The sequence below is a fragment of the Gadus macrocephalus genome, chromosome 8 (genome assembly GCF_031168955.1).
Source record: "Gadus macrocephalus chromosome 8, ASM3116895v1".
Lineage (NCBI taxonomy): Eukaryota > Metazoa > Chordata > Actinopteri > Gadiformes > Gadidae > Gadus > Gadus macrocephalus.
In genome coordinates this window covers 3455815-3480342 of record NC_082389.1, presented here as the reverse complement: position 1 = coordinate 3480342, position 24528 = coordinate 3455815, and the positions used below count along the sequence as shown (strand labels likewise).

Here is a 24528-nt window from a genome sequence, read left to right as displayed (position 1 = left end):
CTTGAGGGCAGCGGCCCCCCAATAAACCAAAAGCCTTTGTTAACCAGATATACAAACCCTAAGTTCATAAAGAAAAACGTAACATGTAGATTTTCCATCACAGTATGTACATTCATTTTTATTTATTTATTTATCTATTAATTTGCCCAGCTAGCTATCCATTAATCTATTCATCTATTCTATTCCATACTCTTATATATAGTGAATATATCCCTCATATATCAAGTGAAGGCTGGAGGAGTGTAACCCATTAATCCTTCCTTCCACACATTCGATTCCAGCCTCTGATAGCATGATGGCCTTGCTGACCTCTGACCCCAGGCTGACAGACTGGCCGTGATAAGGTGTCCCTACCATCTCCACCTCGGACCCCAGGCTGACAGACTGGCCCTGATAAGGGGTCCCTATCCATCTCCACCTCGGACCCTGACTCTGCCATGTCACCTCCACCACAACTCGTGACCATCGCTTGGACAAGGGTTGACCCCGGGTTCATTAAGTGCTGGAGGTGGGCGTCAAAATAGATCTATTTTAAACACCTAGGAATTGTTATTATTTCAACTTTCAACTTAATTTTCCATCGTGATTGCCTAGTTTATTAGTGAACAACAATTTACATATTTTATCATCTATCATCTCCACTAAAAAAGCAACTTTTAAATTACATTTTATTTAAAACCAAATACTTAAATTACTTCTGCAATTCTACGACCTGAAAATCCTGAGGCTCCTATTGGTCACTGGGACCTCATAACACCCACTCTGATTGGACGGTCCAGAGATCCTGAGGCTCCTGAGTGGTCAGGGACCTCATAACAACCACTCTGTGGGGTCTATTATGAGGCTCCTGATTGGACGGTCCAGAGACAGCAGGGGCCTCGGGGAGGTTTAGGAAGGCCTGTTTCTTTCCTCCTAATAATGTTAAATATGACATGCAATCGAGAAAGTATCGTACGCATATCACTGCCAGTGTGTGTGTTTGTGAGGGAGAGAGTTTGTATGTAGCGCATGTGTGAAATAATATCTATGTGGAAAAGTATACAAACCAAAACATGAATTTGCTACCTACGGTACATGCGTGTATATGTTGCGCATGTTAACTGTGTATGTGTATGTGTATGTGTATGTGTATGTGTATGTGTGTGTATGTGTATGTGTGTGTATATATATATATATATATATATATATATATATATATATATATATATAGAGATATAGAGATATAGAGAGAGAGAGAGAGAGAGAGAGAGAGGATGTGTGTATAAACATGAAGGCTTATAGGCTAATCCATATGCATGTCATATTTAACATTATTAAGGGGATTAAGAAGAAGATACTTTATTGACCCCCGTGGAGAAATGCACGATTCTGCTTGAACCAGTCACAGTGAAGCGTTCAGGTACCGACTCCAGCTGTTATGCACTTGCCTTGTTCATCCACAGGGTGGGGGTGAAACCGGAGCATTTCTTAGAAATGGTGTGACTTCAAATAATGAGCTATAGCCACCCCCCCTCCTGGGTGTAGCCCACCCAGCTCAGCTTTAAGAGGCACCGTAGAGAGACTGAGCTCTCATCCTGCTCTCAGCTGGGACAGCCAAGGTAGGACAGAAACGTGCTTTGATCAGTTATATTGACACCTAACACAATGAAGTTGTTGCGGGTGGTACTGATTTGGTGCCCCCGTTTGGAACGTTATCACTCGAGTGGACGGAATGGATGGGCGTTTCATTGTGATTCATATTATAACAACTGAGCATTTCATAGGTCTACCCGGAGCTGGTCTTATCTCTGTGTTGAAGGCTGAACCTGGACCTGGGCCAGACCGATACAACCAGGTGCGTTCACGTCATTGTATTGTAAAGTATAGGCCACCTCACAACTGCTATGATTAAACATTTATTGACCTGCTACAGCACACCAGAATAAAACAGTTATATGTATTTAAGTTAACATTAGTTTTGGAACATTAAGTTTTGTTACACACACACACACACACACACACACACACACACACACACACACACACACACACACACACACACACACACACACACACACACACACACACACACACACACACACACACACTCTCTCTCTCTCTCTCTCTACTGGCTGTTTCATTATTTGAAGTCAAACCATTTCCAAGAAATGCTGTTGCCATCCCAGCTCAGCTTAAAGAGGTGCGGTAGAGAGACGGAGCTGATTTCAAAGAAATGGTAGAAATAGGGCCGTCTAACCGACAGACATTCTTCAGAATACTCTAGATGCATAGTGTCCGGTTCACCGGACAGTACCTTCACGCACAAGGACATTAGTGCCCATGCATGTGCCGGCGTCAAAAGTATTTAAATCTAAAGATGAATGTTGCACAATAAAAGAAGGGTTAAAAATTGTATGTACCGATTTGTCAGCTCAAAGTCAGAGTTGAATCACTAAATGAAAGTTAAATTATTTCAAGGCGTGATGGGAGTAGTATTCAAATCACCGTGGAGTCCATTTAGGGTGTGGTCGTAAAATAGGTTTCCAATAACCAGACCTGGTTGCAGTATAAACATAACAGACATAATTAAGTATACAGATAGTTCTGAATATACACTGTCATATATCTATCAACAAACCTAGAATAACATGAACATAAACCGGGCTGCAAAACTTTTTTTCCCAGTAAAATCCTGCCTCCTGATTGGTTCAGAGATATACGTATCATGAATATTCGCGCTCGCGTGGACTTAATAGTTTAGCTGGCCACTGTACTGTTTAAGGTGTACAAAATGTCTGTGCTGTGTGTGTGTGTGTGTGTGTGTGTGTGTGTGTGTGTGTGTGTGTGTGTGTGTGTGTGTGTGTGTGTGTGTGAGAGTGAGAGTGAGAGAGAGAGAGAGAGGGATGTGTGTATAAACATGAAGGCTTATAGGCTAATCCATGTGCATTGCATTGCATGTCATATTTAACATTATTAGGGGGATTAAGAAGATCACACTTTATTGAGCCCCGTGGAGAAATGCACAATTCTGCATGAACCCATCAGACAGTGTAGCGTTCAGGTACCGACTCCAGCTGTTATGCACTTGCCTGGTTCATCTACAGGGTGGGGGGAAAGTAACCGGAGCATTTCTTAGAAATGGTGTTACTTCAAATAATGAGCTAGCCACCCCCCCTCCTGGGTGTAGCCCACCCAGCTCAGCTTTAAGAGGCGCAGTAGAGAGACTGAGCTCTCATCCTGCTCTCAGCCGGGACAGCCAAGGTAGGACAGAAACGTGCTTTGATCAGTTATATTGACGCCTAACACAATGAAGTTGTTGCGGGTGGTACTGACTCTGTGCCCCCGTTTGGAACGTTATCACTCGAGTGGACGGAATGGATGGGCGTTTCATTGTGATTCATATTATAACAAGTGCGGTATTTAACACTGAGCATTTCATTAGGTCTACCCGGAGCTGGTCTTATCTCTGTGTTGAAGGCTGAACCTGGACCTGGGCCAAACCGATGCAACCAGGTGCGTCCACGTCATTGTATTTTAAAGTATAGGCCACCTCATAACTGCTATGATTTAACCTTGTTTGACCTGCTACAGCACCAGAATAAAACAGTCAGGCCTATATGTATTTAAGTTAACATTCGTTTTGGAACATTACATTTTGTTTAACACACACACACACACACACACACACACACACACACACACACACACACACACACACACACACACACACACACACACACACACACACACACACACACACACACACATGCAGAGGTTTTCCTGACCTGTTTATGTCTCATTTTCAGATCACATCAGGGATATTTCTACGAGGATCAACCTCGTTTCAGACGGGGAACAAACTGTTGATTGTCAGGGCTAACCTTCCTGCTATCTTCTCAACTCCTCAGAAGATCTTACAACCGTTTGAATTAGTCAGAATTCTGAGAAGTTAACAAATATTGCTACTATGTTTAATCCTTTTAAAACAGCGGTTTCGCCCCCCCCTAAGCGGTTGGCAGAAGCTGTTAAGATAGAAGGCAAGAAGATTGAAGGACGTTCAGGTACTCTGGACGTTTACACACTTCCTCTGGAAGCCCAGTCCATGGAGATAGAGGGATGCAAATGCTTCATGTTTGGAAAAGACTTTGGTAGAAAGAACCGCACAATCATGGTTCTAGGAGCCACTGGGGCGGGCAAGTCCACCATGGTCAACAGGATGATCAACTACATCTTGGGTGTCACAGGGGACGATACCTTTAGATTCAAGTTGGTAGACGAAGGCACGGCCAAGTCTCAGGCTCACAGCCAGACCTCTGAAGTCACCGTGTACAAGCTCAACCACCGGGAGGGCTTCCAGATCGACTACTCCCTGACTATTGTGGATACGCCGGGTTTCGGAGACACGAGAGGCATAGAAAGAGATGGGTTGATTATGAGTCAGCTAGAAAATTTATTCTCGGCTAAAAGTGGAATCAGCGAGATTGATGCCATCTGCTTCGTGGCCCAAGCATCTTTAGCTCGGCTTACAACGACACAGAAATACGTCTTTGATTCGGTGCTCCGCATATTTGGCAAAGATGTGGCAGAGAACATCCGGATTCTGGTGACATTTGCAGATAACACAAAACCTCTGGTTCTCGGGGCGATCAATGAGTTCGGGGTCCCATGTCCTAAAACGAAAAATGGTTTACCAATTCACTTCAAATTCAATAACTCTATACCTGGTGCATACAACGAAAATGAGGGGGGTGACGTTGAAGAAGATGGAAACAATGATGAGGATGATGATGATGATGATGAGGAAGAAGAAGGCCTTAAAAAGTGTTGGGACATGGGAACCAAAAACATGAAAAAATTATTTTCTGATCTGAAAGTCATTGAGACCAAGAGCTTGACCTTAACCAAGGAGGTGCTCAGACAGAGAGCTCAGCTGGAGATCTCCATTGAGAATATCGAGAATAAGGTGAAATTGGCCTTAACTAAACTTGAGGAGATTAAAAAAGAATCTCAAATTCTCCAAGCACACGAGTCAGCTATCGCAGACAGTAAGGAATTTGATTATGAGGTCAGTGTCACAAGGCCTGTTAAAGTTAAAACCGAAGAATACTCAATGAACTGTGAGGAATGTAATGTCACTTGCCACAAATCATGCTGGGTAAGGCAGGGTATCGACCTGGTTAAGACTGTGGTAACGTTTCTTCCCACAATTCCAACTCCCGTGACAAATTATTTTTGTGAGATCTTTACCTGGGCTGGTAAATGCAAAGAATGCAAAGGCGAGTGCCCTACAACGAAGCATGCCCTGGAGGCTTTCTACTGGGGTTCCGAGACGGTGAAAGAAAAACGAACCTACGAAGAGCTGAACAAACAGTATGCGAGGGCCTCTAAGAAAGCCATGTCCGTTGGTGACATCATCAAACAGATGGAGCTGGAGTACGACCACCTAGAGGACGAGGTGGTCGGGCTGATGGAGCGCTCAGCCCAGTGTCTCAACACCCTGAAGCAGATCGCTCTGAGGCCCGATCCAATCTCAACACCTGAATACATCGACCTGCTGATAGAGGGAGAGAAGTCAGAGGGCAAGCCTGGCTACCTGGAGCGCATCTGTAAACTCATGGAGCTGAAGAAAAAGGCCATTACCACGGGGGAGGTTGCTAGTGGGGCCACAGCACACTCAATTTTGCGGTAGGACAGCTGCTTTTGATACGGTTGACCACAATATTCTCCTTCACCGCCTGCAATACACCATTGGACTATCAGGAAATATAAAGAACTGGTTCACCTCGTACCTCACTGACAGAACTGAGCACGTTGCCCTGGGCAAAGCAAAATCACACACCAACAACGTCACCTGCGGTGTCCCCCAGGGCTCGGTGTTGGGCCCCACACTGTTCTCACTGTACATGCTCCCCCTGGGTAGTGTCATTAGCAGGCATGGCTTATCTTACCACTGCTATGCTGATGATACACAGCTCTACATCAGGACAACCCCCACTTCTTCTGCCCCTCTGCCAACATCCACACTGACCACCTGCCTGGAGGAGATAGAGGCGTGGATGAAGCTCAACTTCCTACAACTTAACAGCCATAAAACGGAAGCCATCCTTGTTGGCACGCCACATCAGCTCCGCTCCCCCACCATCACCAATATCACCTTCTCTGGCAAAAACATCCCCCTTTCCACATCCGTCACCAACCTCGGTGTTAAAATGGACCCACAACTTAATTTTGACACCCACATCAAACACCTCTGTAAGACAGCTTTATACCACCTCAGGAACATCGCCAAACTCCGGCAATCACTCACCCTGGCTGATGCAGAGAAGCTCGTCCATGCCTTTGTCTCTTCCAGGTTGGACTACTGCAATGCACTCCTCATTGGGATCCCTGGCAAGAGCATCCAGAGGCTCCAATACATTCAAAACAGTGCTGCCAGGGTCCTGATGAGGGTGCGCAAGCATGACCACATCACCCCCATCCTGAAATCACTGCACTGGCTCCCTGTCCCACTCAGAATTGAGTACAAGGTCTCCCTCCTCACCCACCAGTGCCTTCACGGACTTGCCCCCCTCTACTTTCAGGAACTCCTCACCCCCCCGACAAACTCACGTACACTCCGTTCAGGATCCACTCACACCCTCCAAACCCGACATACGAAGCTGTGCACCATGGGTGATCGGGCCTTTTCTGCTGCTGCCCCTAGACTATGGAACGCGACCACCTGAGGGCTCCACAGACTACAGCTCTTTTTAAACGGAACCTCAAAACCCATCTCTTTAAAAGAGCATTGAAGCACTTTGAGATTCTTGAATATAAAGTGCATTATAAATAAAATTTATTATTATTATTATTATTACCTCTCCCAGCACAAACGCCAAAAAAAAGAAGTTAATATAGGCTCTTAATACACAGCTCTTGTCAATGCTGTAGAATGTTCTGTTCACTTGCATGGGCCTTCCCGACTTCCGGCGGTCAATTATTTTTTGACAATTTACCGCGTCGGTGTCGGGTTCGCCCTGTCAGGACTTATTTTCCGATAATCTATACTCAGTTTGATTTAATTACATGGATGCTCTTGATGAGAATTAACAGAGTAATGAAATTGATAGAAATGTTTTTAAAATGTCTTTCTTATTGGGGATTTGCAGGGATTTGCAGTAAAGTGTGAATGCATTTTCCTAATTCAGATAGAGGAGCGTTGTTCCTTGCTTCACTGGTCTGTTTAGCCTAGATGCTGGGTTTGGAGCCCCCCCACAACCTGTTCACTCTCTGGCTGAGGTAACATTGAAGCGAGACTTCAACATCAAGCGATGTTGAAAAGAACAAATACATTTATTCCCCTGATTTTATTCCCCTACTTTTGAGTTTATTACCCTGATTTTGATTTCATTTCTGTTGTTCTGTGTACTTTATATGCTTGGCCGCATACTCCACTCCAGCTGGAACACTGAGTCACTGAGTGCATTGACTTACTGCTTCTGTGTCCCAATTTTTCAAGTTAATTGTGCAAATTCGTATGTGTACGTAACACACACTTCAGCACATTGGATTATGACTGGGATGTACTTTTGTCATGAGATTAATACATTTCTCATTATTTTTTCATTCATGGTTTGTTGCGTTCTTCATCAGTAGTTTATCAATGTAGATGTTATGGCAATTCATGATGCAATATTTATAAGTTTGGGTCCCGGGAGACACATATTTCTCCTTTTGGTCTTGAAGTGAAAATGTTTAGAACCCCTGTATTAGAGGACAAGAACCAAGGCTCTAAAACAATATTTACTAAAGTATAATCATGTTGAATCATGCGTTACCTAAAAGAATTAAAGATGATTACAATTATCTGTTTTTACGTTAAACCTTTTTATTTGATTGATGCCCATTGTATATTCTCCAATATTTGTTTAAAGTTATCCTTTGCAGGCTGCCCCTTCTGGTCAGTTTTAGTGAGGTCATGAAACCACCAGCAGGGGGCGACAGTCAGAGATGGGTTTTGTGTTAACTCTGTATAAAGGCACACTCACACTAGGCCATCTGTACCGTTGTGGGTGTCAGATTGACTCGGCTGCCAGGTCCTGCGCTTACAGATGACGTATCGACACTTGAAGTATCGACACAAGCCAACGGACAAACCCAGAAGGGTTGTTTATAAACGGGGCTCAATCATGGACATAAAAAGAAGGCTCAATCCGTTTTGGTTTTGATTTAATTGATTATTGGTTATGGCAAAAACTAAATCGCTTGTTTTTAAGACTCGATAAGTAGATTGGCAAACACAGAGCTTGCGTGTTGCCGACAGCTGTCACAATCTCTTTGTTCGTCAATCTACCTATCGAGTCTTGAAAACAAAATGATGTTGACGGGTGATCTGATGGTATTGTGTGTATAAAATGTCATTTTTAATAAACAATCTGTACACTTACAAAGTTCTCAATGCCTCGTTTCATATGTTAAGACCCTTATCATACTACCAAAGAAGTGTCGGGCTACTTCTAGCCTTTTAAGTGGTTTAAAATAGCGATTCAGTTTTTGCCATAACCACTGCCCCATAGTTCCAAGTTTATAGCGTTTTGATAGATTCCAAAACGAACGTTTCAACTCGTCATCATACAAAACATATCTCAAATCTATTTTACACCGGAATTACCCTTTAACTGACTTTGTTGCTTATTTGGAGCCGTTCTACTCAGATACAGCCCTCTCTCACTGAGCGTTTTTACACTACCAAATAGGCCGTTTTACGCACACGCCTTTTTTGCGGCACGGTCCGCGCGTTTACACTCCCCGAGGTAAATATCCTGCTTGAGCTAGAACCCCGGGCCCGATTTACTCTCCCGGAGGACCCTGCACACATTGATGGTTTATTGGGTTTCATTCTGTTGTAAATGCGATGGCTCCGCGGTTCCAGGGTGGGGGGGGGCTTGGGTAGTGGTGTTGGGTTATGCTGTCTCCACAGAGACAACGCAGCGATATGATCATGAGCAGTTAACTTGAGAGAAAGTGAAATCCACGAGCTGCTGATACAACCCGGTATCACGCGATTGCGTGCTCCTGCGCACAAACGTTAATCTATTGAAGCGTGTTCCAGAGCACGATAGTCTGACTTTTTGCGTGTTACACAGAACGAAATGTAAACCAATGCATTCTGAATGGGAGTGTTCTAAGACAATTAACGTGCTCCACAAAACGGTACGAGAGAGAGAGAAAGAGAGAGAGGGAGGGACAGAGAGAGAGAGAGAGAGAGCGAGAGAGAGGCTTCAGAAAGGGTGTGTGCAGATAGTACAGTGCACCCTAGTTATGTTTATGCCAAAACCACAAATGCTAGCCTATATGTATATATATATATATTGCCTAATTATATATATTGCCTATATATATGTATAGGCTATATATATAATTAGGCTATAATTATATTATTTAGCGTGTAATGAGACAATCTATAGCCAAATTGTCGAAGATGCCCGAGAATCTTCGGGGATATCAGCATGGGAAATCGGCGAATCAGACCCATGAACCTATAAAGAAAGACGTCATCTCAAGCGGGAGAGAACGTTTGCGGTGCTGGTTTGTGTCACGTAAGTACAGGGCTCTCATGTCTCATGCATTCGGCGTGAGACACACGCAATTCAACCCATGCACACGCTCAAACCTGTGCCGTGTTCCCATACCGTACTGTCCGTACTTACTAGCCAAAATTTGAGTAAGATCCGGCGAAAAGAAGTATACTTTAAGGACCCGGATGCCGTACTCAAAACGGGCTAATCCTGAAGTGTGGATCGAACATGGACATAAAGGATGGACCACAGACTGGAAAATGGCCGCCCATTCATTCCTATACAAACAGCTCAGTGGCGCAGGGTAACATACAGGAGCGATTTACAGGAGCCCCCTTTGTTAAAAGAACCCCTTTTATCAAAGGGGGTCTCAAAGGACTCATACGCTTCAACAGCGGCTGCAGCAGCAGTGTTGAGACGAAAGATGATCAAGACATTTATAGAATATTCCCATTCACATGATTCTTCGCACGACCTGCAGGTTGGAGACTGAAATAACCCCCAAAATGAGTAATAATGTAAAAGCAGCCAAGTCCCACAAATTGCTTGAACTATTTATTTTATTCCATTGTTTCGTTGATATGCATTATTGAAAAGTTTCAAGCATATGGATTTAATGCAATATCCACAGTTCAAAATGGTACCATGAAGCGTCTTGTTTATTGTATTAACCAGTTCATTTCTCTTTTGTGAAAGTCACCAAAAGTCAAAAGTTAAACACAAGGTCACAGGCTAACAGTGGAGCTGTGTTGGGAACCAGCAGCCAAGAGCTTCCATGGAAACTTTCTACCCATGTTAAATATTTAGTTGGCAGTTCCTTTTCTGCCCATTTTTTAAACTTGTGGAAGCACTTTGCAGTACCGGGAGACACCGTTTCTAACGGCAATGGAGCTAGATTCTAGAAATATCAAAAGATGCCCAAAGCAAATACCTTTAACCCATAGTTGTGTTTTAGCAAATTAAAAAATTTCAGAGTTTCCTTGACCACAAATTGAGCAGAAATATTTTGCATACAAATCTTTAAATAGTTTAACTACATTAAGAAAAATACATTCGTTAATTTTTTTTATTAGTGAAGCCACAAGTTTTGCACATTATCCAAACAGAATACCTGAAATGCTGATATTTCAGCCCTTTCGGGTTAAAAAACGAGAGAAAAGGACAACCTAACAAGAGTGAAAAGTTTAGGTTAGGTGACCTATAGTTCAAAGATGTCCCTGGTCAGGTAGACTAAATACAAGTGTATTCCCAATTGCACCAGGACATTTGTGTAATTTACTTGTGAGCTCTCCCTCAAGCCTAGAGAGACATCAGTGTTGAACCACCAACTGAAAGAGGGTATTTGCCATTAGTATGAGTGACAACATTTCATGGCTATTAATTTGGTTCATTATATTTAGCTGATTTGAATAGACTTTTCTAGCAGGTGAGGCTGTCAAAGAACTAAATATGGAGCAACTTCAAAAAGTAAATTTGCAGCATGACCAAATTATACAAAAAGTATAGGAACTGTTCTAGCAGATATGTTTTAGAAGTCTCTTTTGATAGGCAGGGAATAATTGTCTTTGTCACCCTGTGGTCATGCCATCAAATCTGTTGGGCAAAGTACCGCTACTGATTAATCCAGTAGACTCACCAGTCAAGTCCCCCTAGTTAGAAAATGGAAGAAACCCAGTTAGTCATGTTAATTATTCTGTTACAAATGAAGACTAATACTTTCCACATATTGCGATCCAAGTAACTGGCTGCAGTCTTGGATTTTATAGTTCTATATGAATAGATTCAATTTACTAAACTATTAATCATGCTTCAGAAGAATTAACCTCTCTTGGATGGCAGATCTACCACAAGCCTCCATTGCCACAACCTCCAGATGGCTTACGACCTACGGCAACTCCTCGACTACTGCAAGCCAACAAATTGGCTCTTGCACACCAGACACGCATTTTGCTTTATTTTAGGTTTAAGCATCTTAAAATATCCAAATCATCGCTCCAATACACAAGTCAGCTAATGGCCTACAAGGAAATGCTGAAGCTAGTGTTTGTGATAGCGATAGAAATGGACAAGCTTGCGTGTACAAATATGCAACTAGAATTGCAAGGTTCACAGCCCAGTTGCATAAGTGGTCACAACCGTTGGATTGTAAGCAAGGTTAAAAAAAAAAAAATCCCACAAACTAGTCAACATGGTCAATTGAAAGCCTGCACAAAACGACCCTGGAATAGTCAAATGCAGCTTTACTGCGGATGAATTAAGCCAAATTGCATAAACATCCAATGGTAAACAGTATACATATGCAATCAAGGTTGCGCTCACACTAGGCCATCTGGCCGTGACCGTCGTAACTGTGGCCTGGCCACGGTAGGCTCTTGTACATACGCCATCACGTCGCTAGCATCCAAACAATTCTACCAAACCTTAACCAACTAGTGAAAAATGGAACAAAACTTTAGCACACACCCAGTGACTGATCACCTTGTCCAGGGGTGTTCCAACGTGGTTTACCAGAGGGCCTTGTGGACTTAAAGTAAGCCACACATTTGACAGAGACAGCACGGAATGACGTTAAACTAAGCTAATCTACAGGTTACTAGTGCTACTGCAATTACATGAGCATTTTGCACAATATTTGTACTCCAATGCTACGTAAAGCAGGCTTCTTCAGAAACCCGTAGCCTGCTACATTGAAGGGCAACTGTAACAAATCCTGACCAAGACCGAAAGATTGCTCTGGAAGCCACTACGGCCCACGCAGCATATTACTGCGTGGACCGTGGTGGCTTCCAGATCAACCCTTCGGTGGACCATTCATACACATGTATTCCGAGGATGTTTTGAAGACACTGGAGTCCCATGGTACTCGATTTTTTTGAAGACTAAGTTGGTATGGGGGGGCCCAAAGGGGGCCCCCCCATAGATCTTGTCAGTCAGTCATTCAACACCTGTTAAGAAAAACACACATCACAAGATACAAATCAGCAAAGCTAGGTTAACAAACAGCGGCAACATGCATGTGTAGGTGCAAAGAGCAGGGTTACTGATGGCTTGTGTCCGAGGAGACAGCCCAAAAACTTCAACATTTAATAAAGGAAAATAACTTTTACTCACTGCGGTGGTCTGTTTCGAAGTGCCATGCTGGTAGCAATATTGGTCTGGGCTGCTCAGTCAAATGCCCACAAAAACAAACACGCAACAACGCATGCTTCTGATCTGCAATCTAGATCGAAAACTTTCAAAGCTCCCTAAACTCAACCTCGATTGACACAGGCCGATGCAAAGTAAACCAAACCCATTGCGTTCACCTTTAATAAAGGGGTGCGTGGCAGGTGATCTCAATAAGAGCTAATCAGAAAGAACACACTGTGATCGGCCATGAGTGAGACGTTCAAAACGAGAACGAGGATTTAACACCAGACGGAATTGTTACCATTCAAATTCAAATTTCTTTAATATTGGATAGGTTATGATATCAATGATTTGGGCTTTGAGTAGGCCTATATTTCTTACATTTTTTCAGCCCTTCACCTTTTGATATGAAATCTATAATCTCATCTTCTGTATAATTTGCCCAACACATATTTTATTCTTATTCTTATATTTTGCCATTCATATTGAATCTTTACTGTGTTTTATTGTACAACACAATCATCGAATAATTATTGATAATACTCTCCCATTGTGTTGATATCCATCTCCTTGGCTGCATTAAGACGAGGCTTGGGTCAGAGCAAAGATAGGGATCCACACATGATAAGGGATAAAGTTATTTATTAGAATAAAGTAAGTATCACGAAATCTGTAAAGGGATTAGTGTAGAGTATGGAAGATTAGAAAATGTGCGATTATATGGTTTGGACAGAAAACCAGTACCAAAATCACAAGGACCGACCGAGCCAGAACGGAGGAAACTTACCCAGACAGACAAAACAAATACAACAAACCATCTTTACCATGTTAGAAATACCCAAACAAAATGCAACAAACCAAACCTGAACAGCAAACCAACATATGTGACCAACCAACTGAACTACTGACCAAACACACAATTCTTTCGACTAGCCTATGTATATGGGCAGTGGAAAGTGTGCTGTGGGGATGTTGAATAGTGTTAACATAAAACAAAACATGGAACCAATCCAAAGGTCCAAAACCTTAAGGAACCACCCTAAACAGAGCCCAAGCCCACCTGCCTCTGTGGAAAGAGAGAGAGACTGGCTAAAGCCTGCGTGGCAGACCTGCACAGGTGCACCTCATCAGCTGACAAGCCTCTCAGCCCCGCCCAATAGCTACCTGTAGCAGGTAGGCAAACACAGAGGACCCAGCAGACGAAGGAGAGAGAGCAGTCACAGCTGTCACATCTGTTGCCTGAAGATTCTTTGTTTGTCTCCAACAAAACCTTCCAAACAGATGAATCATTGGCTCATCCCAGAAGTGTCAAATTACTTTTGTGTGTCAAAACGGGCAGGGTGGTCGTGGACTCCTGAAAAATACTATGGTTGTTTTGTATGTAGAATAAAATGCCATTGTACATTTAAAAAAAAAAAAGGGAAGACTTTCACAATGCAGGATTCTGGGAATGCAGTGATGGAATCCCGATGACACCTGTTCCCTAATAAATGGGCTCAAGATTCTGAGTCTGCCTGCAAGAGGTTTTGTGTGTGTGTGTGTGTGTGTGTGTCTGTGTGTGTGTGTGTGGTTGGCTGATAATGTGAGAGAAGGTGATGCGGTCGTATTCAACAAAGACGTTGAAAGATGGGGCGATCTACGAGAGAGACGCAGAGGAACTGTCCGAGACTTTTATAAAAAACAAGTGGTCAGCAGAATACGTTGGCGTTTTTGCACTTGTAAATAGTTAGTCGCGTTTGTGGCCTACACTCAGACATGAACGTAATCTTGCATGCGGGTGTCTTCATTCCTAAAAAAAAATTGACTCTGTGCGCAGCCCCGCCTTCTCCAGTGAACCAAGAAAGCCCGCGCCGTGACGAATGGGGTATTTTTGATCAAAAACTCGCCTTCACTATCGCACCAACTTCAAACGCTTGCCGTCAAGTTTATAGGGAAATAATGTTTATTTCCGAATTTAAACTTGCTCAGGATGAAAAAAATAAGTTACCTTTTTTTAAATATTAAAAAATAAAATCGGAGAATCCTTTGCAGTACTCCACGGTATCCCTAGAGGTACACGTAGCCCCATTTGAGAACCACTGCTGTAGGGTTCCGTTATTAGGTCGTATCAGCTCATAAAAGCGGAGCCATGCTCGGGTAAGCAGCTTTATTCTGTTCTGGAGCGTCACAAACACAGAAACACACCAAGCGGCCCACAGACCTGGTACGATCAACAGTGGGCATGAGAAGCAAAGTAAAAAAATTAGAAGGTACCTTAATTATACTGGTTATGGGGTAGGAGTGGAGCGTTCAGTTTAACAGCAGTAGGCTATCACAGTGGAGCCCTAACAGCAGTCAGAAGGCAAGACATGATCAAATAAAAAGAATCTCTCTAAAACATAATGGCACTGGCTCAACCGTGACCAACGTCCCTCAAGTTCAGTTTGAATTTGAAAAACAACTCAGTAGTGCATGTTGGGGGTAGGAGGATATTGGAAGATTGAAATGTTACGTTTGATTAAAGTTTAGACACCAAGCCACTTACTTTTGTATTTGTACATTAGCGACCCATGCATGGCCAAATGCAAGTCTGTAATTTCTTCAAATAAGAATAAGCCCTTTACAGTTATTTCTGACATGCCCTGCCATTGTTCCGATGAGATGAAGTTCCATTTTTCAACAAATATTTCAAGCAGTAACGAGCAACACAGTGCAGTGAATCAGCGACAGTGTTTACAACTTGAACCTAGAGACCCGAACAGTCTTCTCCTCAGCAGACCCTAAAGGAACATAAACCAGTTGGATCAAAGTGACAGAGAATATACGGTTTAGTCTGCGCCATCTTCTACATTTAATTAAATGAAGACGAGCAGTTTTACAACATTTAAATACTGGTCCTGGAAAAGGTCTTCATACCCAACACAGGTCAGTTGACTCGCTCTGGGGGCATGAAGGATATCGATCAATGGTTGAATAATCAATCATATTAAATACACTTTTATACCATCAAATACGTCCTTGTAGACAATTGTTTCAATCCAAACAGAATGGTTAAAGTATTGCAACACTACTAAAAAAAACATGACCTTTGTATGACTATTAAAAAGAAATTACGCTGTAACAAAAAACATTTGGCGATCTCAATGTACATAAAAATGTAACACGTTTTGTCATGACATGAAATCACAGCACGGCACCACTATGAACTTGTACCGGCCCGAAGGTACTGTATCGGCTTCAAGATGTACCCTACTGGACCCGTTTAGGGAAGAGGACTACACAGTATTACAGTAGTTCAGGACTGGGTCTACAGTACTTTGTACCGGATTGTAACTGTACTGGCTCTACAAGACTTGAAGAGTAACGGGTTCTACATGTACCGGGTCTCCAGTACTTGACGAGTACCGGGTTCTACCTGTACTGGACCCACTGGGTCTACAGTGCAGTGTAAGTTGCGAACTTTGTCCATGTGTAATGTTTAGCATTACAATTGGACCACGGTTCCCGTATCAGTATCGAAGGTCCACTGGAGCTGGGGTCCGCTCAGGTAGGGTCTATCGTTCTAGCACAGCTGGGCTTCTGACCGCCGGCAGGGAGACTCTTCCAGAACCTCCTGAGAGCGTGCAGAACGCCAGCGGCCAGCGATGGAGCAGAGAACGGGGGGACACAAGCTAAAAAACATAAATAAAATAAATGAACTTAAAACAAGGCATAGGGGAAGAGCCAGAGGGGAGGGAGGGAGGGGGGGGGGGGGTGAGCAGGGAGATGCGGACCGGAGCCGACCAATACCGGAGCCGGACTCAGTAGCCCAGGTCCAGCTGGATCTTGTGTTCGAACACGGCGATGAGCAGCATGATGGCGAAGCCCAGCAGGATGCCGGCGTTCTGAAGCAGGAAGAAGCCACAGTGGCCCACGCCCTGCTCGCCCGCGTTGTTGTGCAGCATCTCTGGCATCTGGGGGTCAAAGGTCACCAGGGTGACCAGGGCTTTATTTTGGAACAGCAGCAATGAAAAAAAAACGATTTGTGCTCTGCGACGGAGAACAACAACCACCTCGTCCTGTTTTGAAGGAAAGCCCAAAGACCAGACGTCAAAGGTGACGTATTGACCACCAGGTGCGAGTGTGGTTAGCCTTTAAAAATCCTTGGGTGAATCAACCCAGATGTGTGCTGGATACATCAGTCTACCCAGTGGACTGTAGCAAACGTTGCTCATCTATCCGTCATACATCTAGGTGGACACGCCAACTTGTGTTGTCAGAAGAGGCAGAATTTCCAAAGGGCTCGTCACGGCTAATCACACTCACACCACCTGGTGGTACATGTCACCTTTAAAGAAACCCAAAAAAAAAAAACAGGTTTTCCCCGTGGCTTCGACAACCAACCGGGTTGCAGTGGCTGCCGGTGGCCAGCATGGGGCGCACTACAGCCGTTGGTGGCAGCAGGGGGGGGGGGGGAGCAGCAGGTGACTATGCCACACGGTGAGCTCTTCAACATCACCTGAAGAACTAACAGGTGCAGCTGAGGGCCTGACAGCCAAACTCGTCCACCCCTGAGTGCCTGCTCATCACTACAGACAGAGATAAATACATGGACCATGGTTTCTCTTAAACCAGGGGTCTCCAAAGTGTGAGAGTGAGCCCCCCCTCAGAGAGCAAATAAACAGCTTCGCCCCCACCCCCCGAAAGATAGTGTGCTTTTAAAGATATTTTGGTTCTTTTAGACATTTTTTTTTAAATCTTTGGGCGTTTTTAAAGATATTTTAATTTTGTGTAACTAGCGATGGTAAGGGCTCTGCATTTGTTTCTGTGAACATCCTCACTGTACCGACAGAGATATATTGTAGTTTCTCTTTCTTCTGACAAATGTACGTATTGTAGGTCGCTTTTGATAAAAGCGTCTGCTAAATGCCCTGAACGCAAATGTAAAATGTAAATGCTTACGACTAAGTGCTTTATTTATTTTTAGTCAACGTCATCCATTAGTTTGATTCGATTTAATTTTCTACTGATCTTAAAACTCTTTGGGAGCGACGTGGTTATTTTGTCGAATGGACATTATCAACCATTCTCGCCGACCACCTGCTTGAAGGGTCTGCACGAGGGTCTTCAGCAGGTCCTTCTATATGGTCAACGGCCGTGGTTCTCAAACGTTGCTCCTAGCGCTCAGACACCTTTCCAGCCAATTACCCCCATCGATTTTTTTTAAATTAACATAATGTTTGTGCGTTCCATTTGGCAGTGTCAAGACGAACATTAAAAATGTGTGAGGAACATTGGGCTGTGCTTCATGCAACTGTTGCAGTGTTCATTTCGTTAACGAAAAAATGTAAGTACCCGTAGGGGGGGGGCGCGTTGTTCTCATTGGAGAACCACAGGTCTGTGAGGTACGAGCGCAGTTCTCACCATGTCCACCAGGGCCACGTACATGAAGAGCCCGGCCGTCAGGGCGAAGATCCACATGGACACGTTCTCCGCGTAGTGGCCGATGACGATGCCCACGCCCATGCCCAGGTAGGCCATCATGGCCGACAGCACGTTGTACAGGATGGCCTGACGCACCGTCATGCCCGACTTCAGCAGAACCGCAAAGTCCCCTGGGAAATGGAGTCACACGTTCAGGCTCCGACCAATACAGCAGACAAAACGTTGCTAAATGACTGGGTGAATATAGGAGGTGCCTACTGCTAAATGACTGGGTGAATTTAGGAGGTGCCTACTGCTAAATGACTGGGTGAATATAGGAGGTGCCTACTGCTAAATGACTGGGTGAATATAGGAGGTGCCTACTGCTTCATTTAGCAGTATGCACCTCCTTAATTCAGAGTGAATAATAAAAAGGTGCGTACCCAGCTCGTGGGGGAGTTCGTGGCAGAAGACGGCCACCGACGTGCTCAGACCACTGGACAGACCCTCGGAGAACGCAGCACCTGGGAACAGAGCAGGATCAGGACCCGCTGTGGCAGACCCCGTACCAGCAGGACCAGGACCCGCTGCGCCAGACCCCTTACCAGCAGGACCAGGACCCGCTACAACAGACCCCGTACCAGCAGGACCAGGACCCGCTGCGCCAGACCCCGTACCAGCAGGACCAGGACCCGCTACGGCAGACCCCGTACCAGCAGGACCAGGACCCGCTACAACAGATCCCGTACCAGCAGGACCAGGACCCGCTGCGCCAGACCCCTTACCAGCAGGACCAGGACCCGCTACAACAGACCCCGTACCAGCAGGACCAGGACCCGCTGCGCCAGACCCCGTACCAGCAGGACCAGGACCCGCTACGCCAGACCCCGTACCAGCAGGACCAGGACCCGCTACGCCAGACCCCGTACCAGCAGGACCAGGACCCTCTACAACAGACCCCGTACCAGCAGGACCAGGACCCGCTGCGCCAGACCCCTTACCAGCAGGACCAGGACCCGCTACAACAGACCCCGTACCAGCAGGACCAGGACCCGCTACAACAGACCCCTTACCAGCAGGACCAGGACCCGCTGCGCCAGACCCCGTACCAGCAGGACCAGGACCCGCTACAACAGACCCCTTACCAGCAGGATCAGGACCCGCTACGCCAGACCCCGTACCAGCAGGACCAGGACCCGCTACAACAGATCCCGTACCAGCAGGACCAGGACCCGCTGCGCCAGACCCCTTACCAGCAGGACCAGGACCCGCTACAACAGACCCCGTACCAGCAGGACCAGGACCCGCTACAACAGACCCCTTACCAGCAGGACCAGGACCCGCTGCGCCAGACCCCGTACCAGCAGGACCAGGACCCGCTGCGCCAGACCCCGTACCAGCAGGACCAGGACCCGCTACAACAGACCCCTTACCAGCAGGATCAGGACCCGCTGCGCCAGACCCCGTAGCAGCACAGAGTAAAGAACAGACAGCCAAACCCCAAAGTACCCCACAGGGCTCACCGATGGCCAGGCCGTCGCTGAAGTTGTGCAGGCCGTCGCCCACGATGACCATCCAGGCCAGCGCGGCCACGCCCACCTGCTCAAAGTGCTCCTGGGAGTAGCTCTGGGCGTGGCTGTGGGGGTGGTGGTTCTGCGAGTGGTGGTGGTGCAGGATGTGGTGGTAGTCGTGGTGATGGTGGTGGTCCGACTGGCCCACCGTGTCGTGGAAGTGCGAGTGGCACTTGTGCTCACAGTCCTGGTCCGTGTAGGCCGCGTCCGGCGGGCGGGCGTGGCCTGCCGCCCCCGCCGCCGCCGACTCTGCGGGCGCCAACATGAGCTGCTGCTCCTCGGCCAGGGCCCCGCCCCCGTTGGCCTCGGCGTCTGTGGACCCAGAGCACGGCGTTGCCATGGTGACCTCATTAGCATCGCCCTCTCGGCCGGCTGCCTCAAACACAACCCTACAGTCGTTTGGTTGAACACCGCCCCCCCCCCCCCTCCCCTCCTAACCTTAACCCAGAGAGAGAGAACAACCCAGAGAGGGGAGAACCCAGAGAGAGAGAACAACCCAGAGAGGGGAGAACCCAGAGAGGGGAGAACCCAGAGAGGGGAGAACCCGGCGGTTCCTCACCTTCGTGGGGCTTGAGGTGGTTCTCCTCCAGGGCGGGAACCTCCTCCAGATCCTTCTCTCTCGAGTCCCACTTCTTCTGTATCTGGAAGGAGGAACGGGGATTCATTTGACGTCGCGCACAGCAGCGCCTCCACTGGACACAACCAGCGACAACAAGCGGCCGACTTCATTCTGCCGCGGCCAATTAGTCATTAAAAGAACAAAACAGCAGCACACACGACCGTAGGTACTAAAAAATGAATAAATACTAAAACAAGCCCAACGCAAGCTTCAGAAACAAAGATGCCCAGGCAGAGGAGGTCCCACCTTCTTGCGGTCCTTGTACATCTTGCCCAGCGTCAGGAAGTGTTCGATGAGGAACATGACGTAGACTCCGCTGAGCGCCGTCAGCCCCTTCCACACGCCGTCCAGGTTCTCCTCCTGGTCGCCGTGGAGACCCGGTCCCGCCCCCTCCGGCCCAGCGACCTCGTGGTGGTTGTGGTGGTGGTGGTGGAGGTTGTGGGTGGCCTGGGACTGGAGAAGGTGGAGGCACGTTAGAGACTCACATCTGGGGAGGTGACCGTGGACAACATCCGGAGCTAAACGTGGAAAACATCTGGAGCTAAGCATGGACATCATCTTCAGCTAAATGTGAACATCTGGAGCTAACCATGGACCACATCTGGAGCTAAATGTTGACGACATCTGGAGCTAAACATCGACAACATCTGGACCTAGAATTAACCATCATCTGTATTTAAACATACACAATAACTACACACCTTTACAAACTCCTCAAAACCCAAGTTACTGAAAGTCCCGCCCTCTCTGCTCTAAACCCATGTCACTGAAAGTCCCGCCCTCTCTCTCTCCTCTGAACCCATGTCACTGAAAGTCCGGCCCTCTCTCTCTCCTCTGAACCCATGTCATCGAAAGTCCCGCCCTCTCTCTCTCTCCTCTAAACCCATGTCACTGAAAGTCCCGCCCTCTCTCTCCTCTAAACACGTCATTGAAAGTCCCGCCCTCTCTCTCTCCTCTAAACCCATGTCACTGAAAGTCCCTCCCTCTCTCCTCTAAACCCATGTCACTGAAAGTCCCGCCCTCTCTCTCTCCTCTGAACCCATGTCACTGAAAGTCCGGCCCTCTCTCTCTCCTCTGAACCCATGTCATCGAAAGTCCCGCCCTCTCTCTCTCTCCTCTAAACCCATGTCACTGAAAGTCCCGCCCTCTCTCTCCTCTAAACACGTCATTGAAAGTCCCGCCCTCTCTCTCTCCTCTAAACCCATGTCACTGAAAGTCCCGCCCTCTCTCTCCTCTAAACACGTCATTGAAAGTCCCGCCCTCTCTCTCTCCTCTAAACCCATGTCACTGAAAGTCCCGCCCTCTCTCACCTCTAAACCCATGTCACTGAAAGTCCCGCCCTCTCTCACCTCTAAGGCCACGTTTATACGTAGCAGGGTATTTATAGAAACGAATATTTCCCCCCCTCCGTTTTCAAAAACAACATTGTGCACACAACATCGTTTTCAAAAAAGTTGTAGTTTACATCAAAACGCATAAATACGCTGTCGAGCGCCATTATAACTATGCCAAACCTATGGGTGGCAGTGTAGGGAGAAGGATAAAACCATGCAAGCCAATCAGAATCAACAACAACGAATAACACGAGCGTCTTCCTGTAACAAACAAACTGTAAACATAGGGCGCTCATATGACGTTAAGCATTTCCTGGCGCATAATGTGACGCTTCAGAACCTAAAACCCTGTTTCTCCCCGTTGACACGACAACACATAACCGGCGTTTTCAGAAATCTCCAATTTGGCCGGAGTTTTTAGAAATGATCGTTTTCTGTGATAAAAACAGCGTTTTCGTGTAAATGAGAGGCCAAACCGCGTAGAAATATCTGCGTTTTCCCTTTGTGTAAACGGGGCCTAAACCCATGTCATCGAAAGTCCCGCCCCCTCTCTCTCCTCTAAACCCATGTCATCGAAAGTCCCGCCCTCTCTCTCTCCTCTAAACCCATGTTACTGAAAGTCCCGCCCTCTCTCACCTCTAAACCCATGTCAATGAAAGTCCCGCCCCCTCTCTCTCCTCTAAACCCATGTTACTGAAAGTCCCGCCCTCTCTCACCTCTAAACCCATGTTACTGAAAGTCCCGCCCTCTCTCACCTCTAAACCCATGTTAATGAAAGTCCCGCCCTCTCTCACCTCTAAACCCATGTTACTGAAAGTCCCGCCCTCCCTCACCTCTAAACCCATGTTAATGAAAGTCCCGCCCCCTCCCTCACCTCTAAACCCATGTTAATGAAAGTCCCGCCCCCTCTCTCTCCTCTAAACCCATTTTACTGAAAGTCCCGCCCTCTCTCACCTCTAAACCCATGTTACTGAAAGTCCCGCCCTCTCTCACCTCTAAACCCATGTTAATGAAAGTCCCGCCCTCTCTCACCTCTAAACCCATGTTACTGAAAGTCCCGCCCTCCCTCACCTCTAAACCCATGTTAATGAAAGTCCCCCCCTCTCTCACCTCTAAACCCATGTTACTGAAAGTCCCGCCCCCTCTCTCTCCTCTAAACCCATGTTACTGAAAGTCCCGCCCTCTCTCACCTCTAAACCCATGTTACTGAAAGTCCCGCCCTCTCTCACCTCTAAACCCATGTTAATGAAAGTCCCGCCCTCTCTCACCTCTAAACCCATGTTACTGAAAGTCCCGCCCTCCCTCACCTCTAAACCCATGTTAATGAAAGTCCCGCCCTCTCTCACCTCTAAACCCATGTTACTGAAAGTCCCGCCCCCTCTCTCTCCTCTAAACCCATGTTACTGAAAGTCCCGCCCTCTCTCACCTCTAAACCCATGTTACTGAAAGTCCCGCCCTCTCTCACCTCTAAACCCATGTTAATGAAAGTCCCGCCCTCTCTCACCTCTAAACCCATGTTACTGAAAGTCCCGCCCTCCCTCACCTCTAAACCCATGTTAATGAAAGTCCCGCCCCCTCTCTCTCCTCTAAACCCATTTTACTGAAAGTCCCGCCCTCTCTCACCTCTAAACCCATGTTACTGAAAGTCCCGCCCTCTCTCACCTCTAAACCCATGTTAATGAAAGTCCCGCCCTCTCTCACCTCTAAACCCATGTTACTGAAAGTCCCGCCCTCCCTCACCTCTAAACCCATGTTAATGAAAGTCCCCCCCTCTCTCACCTCTAAACCCATGTTACTGAAAGTCCCGCCCCCTCTCTCTCCTCTAAACCCATGTTACTGAAAGTCCCGCCCTCTCTCACCTCTAAACCCATGTTACTGAAAGTCCCGCCCTCTCTCACCTCTAAACCCATGTTAATGAAAGTCCCGCCCTCTCTCACCTCTAAACCCATGTTACTGAAAGTCCCGCCCTCCCTCACCTCTAAACCTGTCATAGAAAGTCCCGCCCTCTCTAGCATCCTCTTCCACACGGTCCGTCGTGAGATGACAACGGCAGGGGCCGAGGTCAGGACACATGTGGGGGCTGGACCTGTGGGGGTGAGGTGTACGGGGGGGGTACCAGGACGTACGTGGGGGATGAGGTGGAGGAAGGCGTCGCCACTGAGCGTGCCCACGGCGAGCGCCACCAGGAAGCTGAGCAGGAAGTTGAAGAACACCTTGTTCATGAGGGGGATGAGGACGACCCCGAGCAGAGACAGCAGGCTGATGACCGTGATGGACACGAAGCCCCCCGCCCACGCTGCACACACACACACACAGATAAACCATAACACACACACACAAGGAATAATGTACCCATAATCCATAACGCACACAGAATAACGTACCCATAATCCATAACACACACACGGAATAACCTACCCATAAACCATAACACACACACGGAATAACCTACCCATAAACCATAACACACACACGGAATAACCTACCCATAAACCATAACACACACACGGTATAACCTACCCATAAACCATAACACACACACGGTATAACGTACCCATAAACCATAAGACAAACACACATGGTATAACACACACACACACACACACACACACACACACACACACACACACACACACACACACACACACACACACACACACACACACACACACACACACACACACACACACACACACACACACACACACACACACACACACACACACACACACACACACACACAGTATGACGTACCCATAAACGATAAGACACCCATAAGGCATAACGTGCCCATACACCATAACACAGGGTAGCTGCGGTCTACTGGGTCCACACAGTCAGGCCACAGTTACCGCAATTACCAACGAGCGCCGTCCACGTCACCCAGGTTCTACGCCCGGCCCGAGCTTAGCGAAACAGATCCGAGAAGCTGTGACTCGGGGCCCAGAGACCGCCAA

General features: G+C 46.7%; 2 protein-coding genes across 9 annotated transcripts in view; one reads left to right on the top strand and one right to left on the bottom strand.

Annotated features, from left to right (window-relative positions):
• Window positions 1–7578, top strand: part of LOC132462545 (uncharacterized) — a 570484-nt gene extending 562906 nt beyond the window's left edge. For 2 of the 6 annotated variants that reach the window (XM_060058105.1, XM_060058107.1), the window contains exons 2-3: window positions 1764–1834; window positions 3786–7578. In XM_060058105.1, coding sequence (XP_059914088.1) covers window positions 3947–5668 — 1722 coding nt within the window. In that variant the 5' untranslated portion in view covers window positions 1764–1834; window positions 3786–3946 and the 3' untranslated portion in view covers window positions 5669–7578. Of the gene's footprint in view, window positions 1–1554; window positions 1599–1763; window positions 1835–2949; window positions 3241–3421; window positions 3493–3785 lie in introns of those variants that run through there. The other 4 variants (XM_060058106.1, XM_060058108.1, XM_060058110.1 and 1 more) reach the window with 4 other exon arrangements.
• Window positions 1–24528, bottom strand: part of slc39a6 (solute carrier family 39 member 6) — a 583352-nt gene that overhangs the window by 553681 nt on the left and 5143 nt on the right. For 2 of the 3 annotated variants that reach the window (XM_060058121.1, XM_060058120.1), the window contains 7 exons: window positions 23698–23867; window positions 20484–20690; window positions 20178–20259; window positions 19571–19930; window positions 18491–18571; window positions 18048–18238; window positions 14798–16597 (listed from right to left, as the gene is read on the bottom strand). In XM_060058121.1, the coding sequence (XP_059914104.1) occupies window positions 16445–16597; window positions 18048–18238; window positions 18491–18571; window positions 19571–19930; window positions 20178–20259; window positions 20484–20690; window positions 23698–23867 (1244 nt within the window). In that variant the 3' untranslated portion in view covers window positions 14798–16444. Of the gene's footprint in view, window positions 1–14797; window positions 16598–18047; window positions 18239–18490; window positions 18572–19570; window positions 19931–20177; window positions 20260–20483; window positions 20691–23697; window positions 23868–24528 lie in introns of those variants that run through there. The other variant, XR_009526876.1, reaches the window with a different exon arrangement.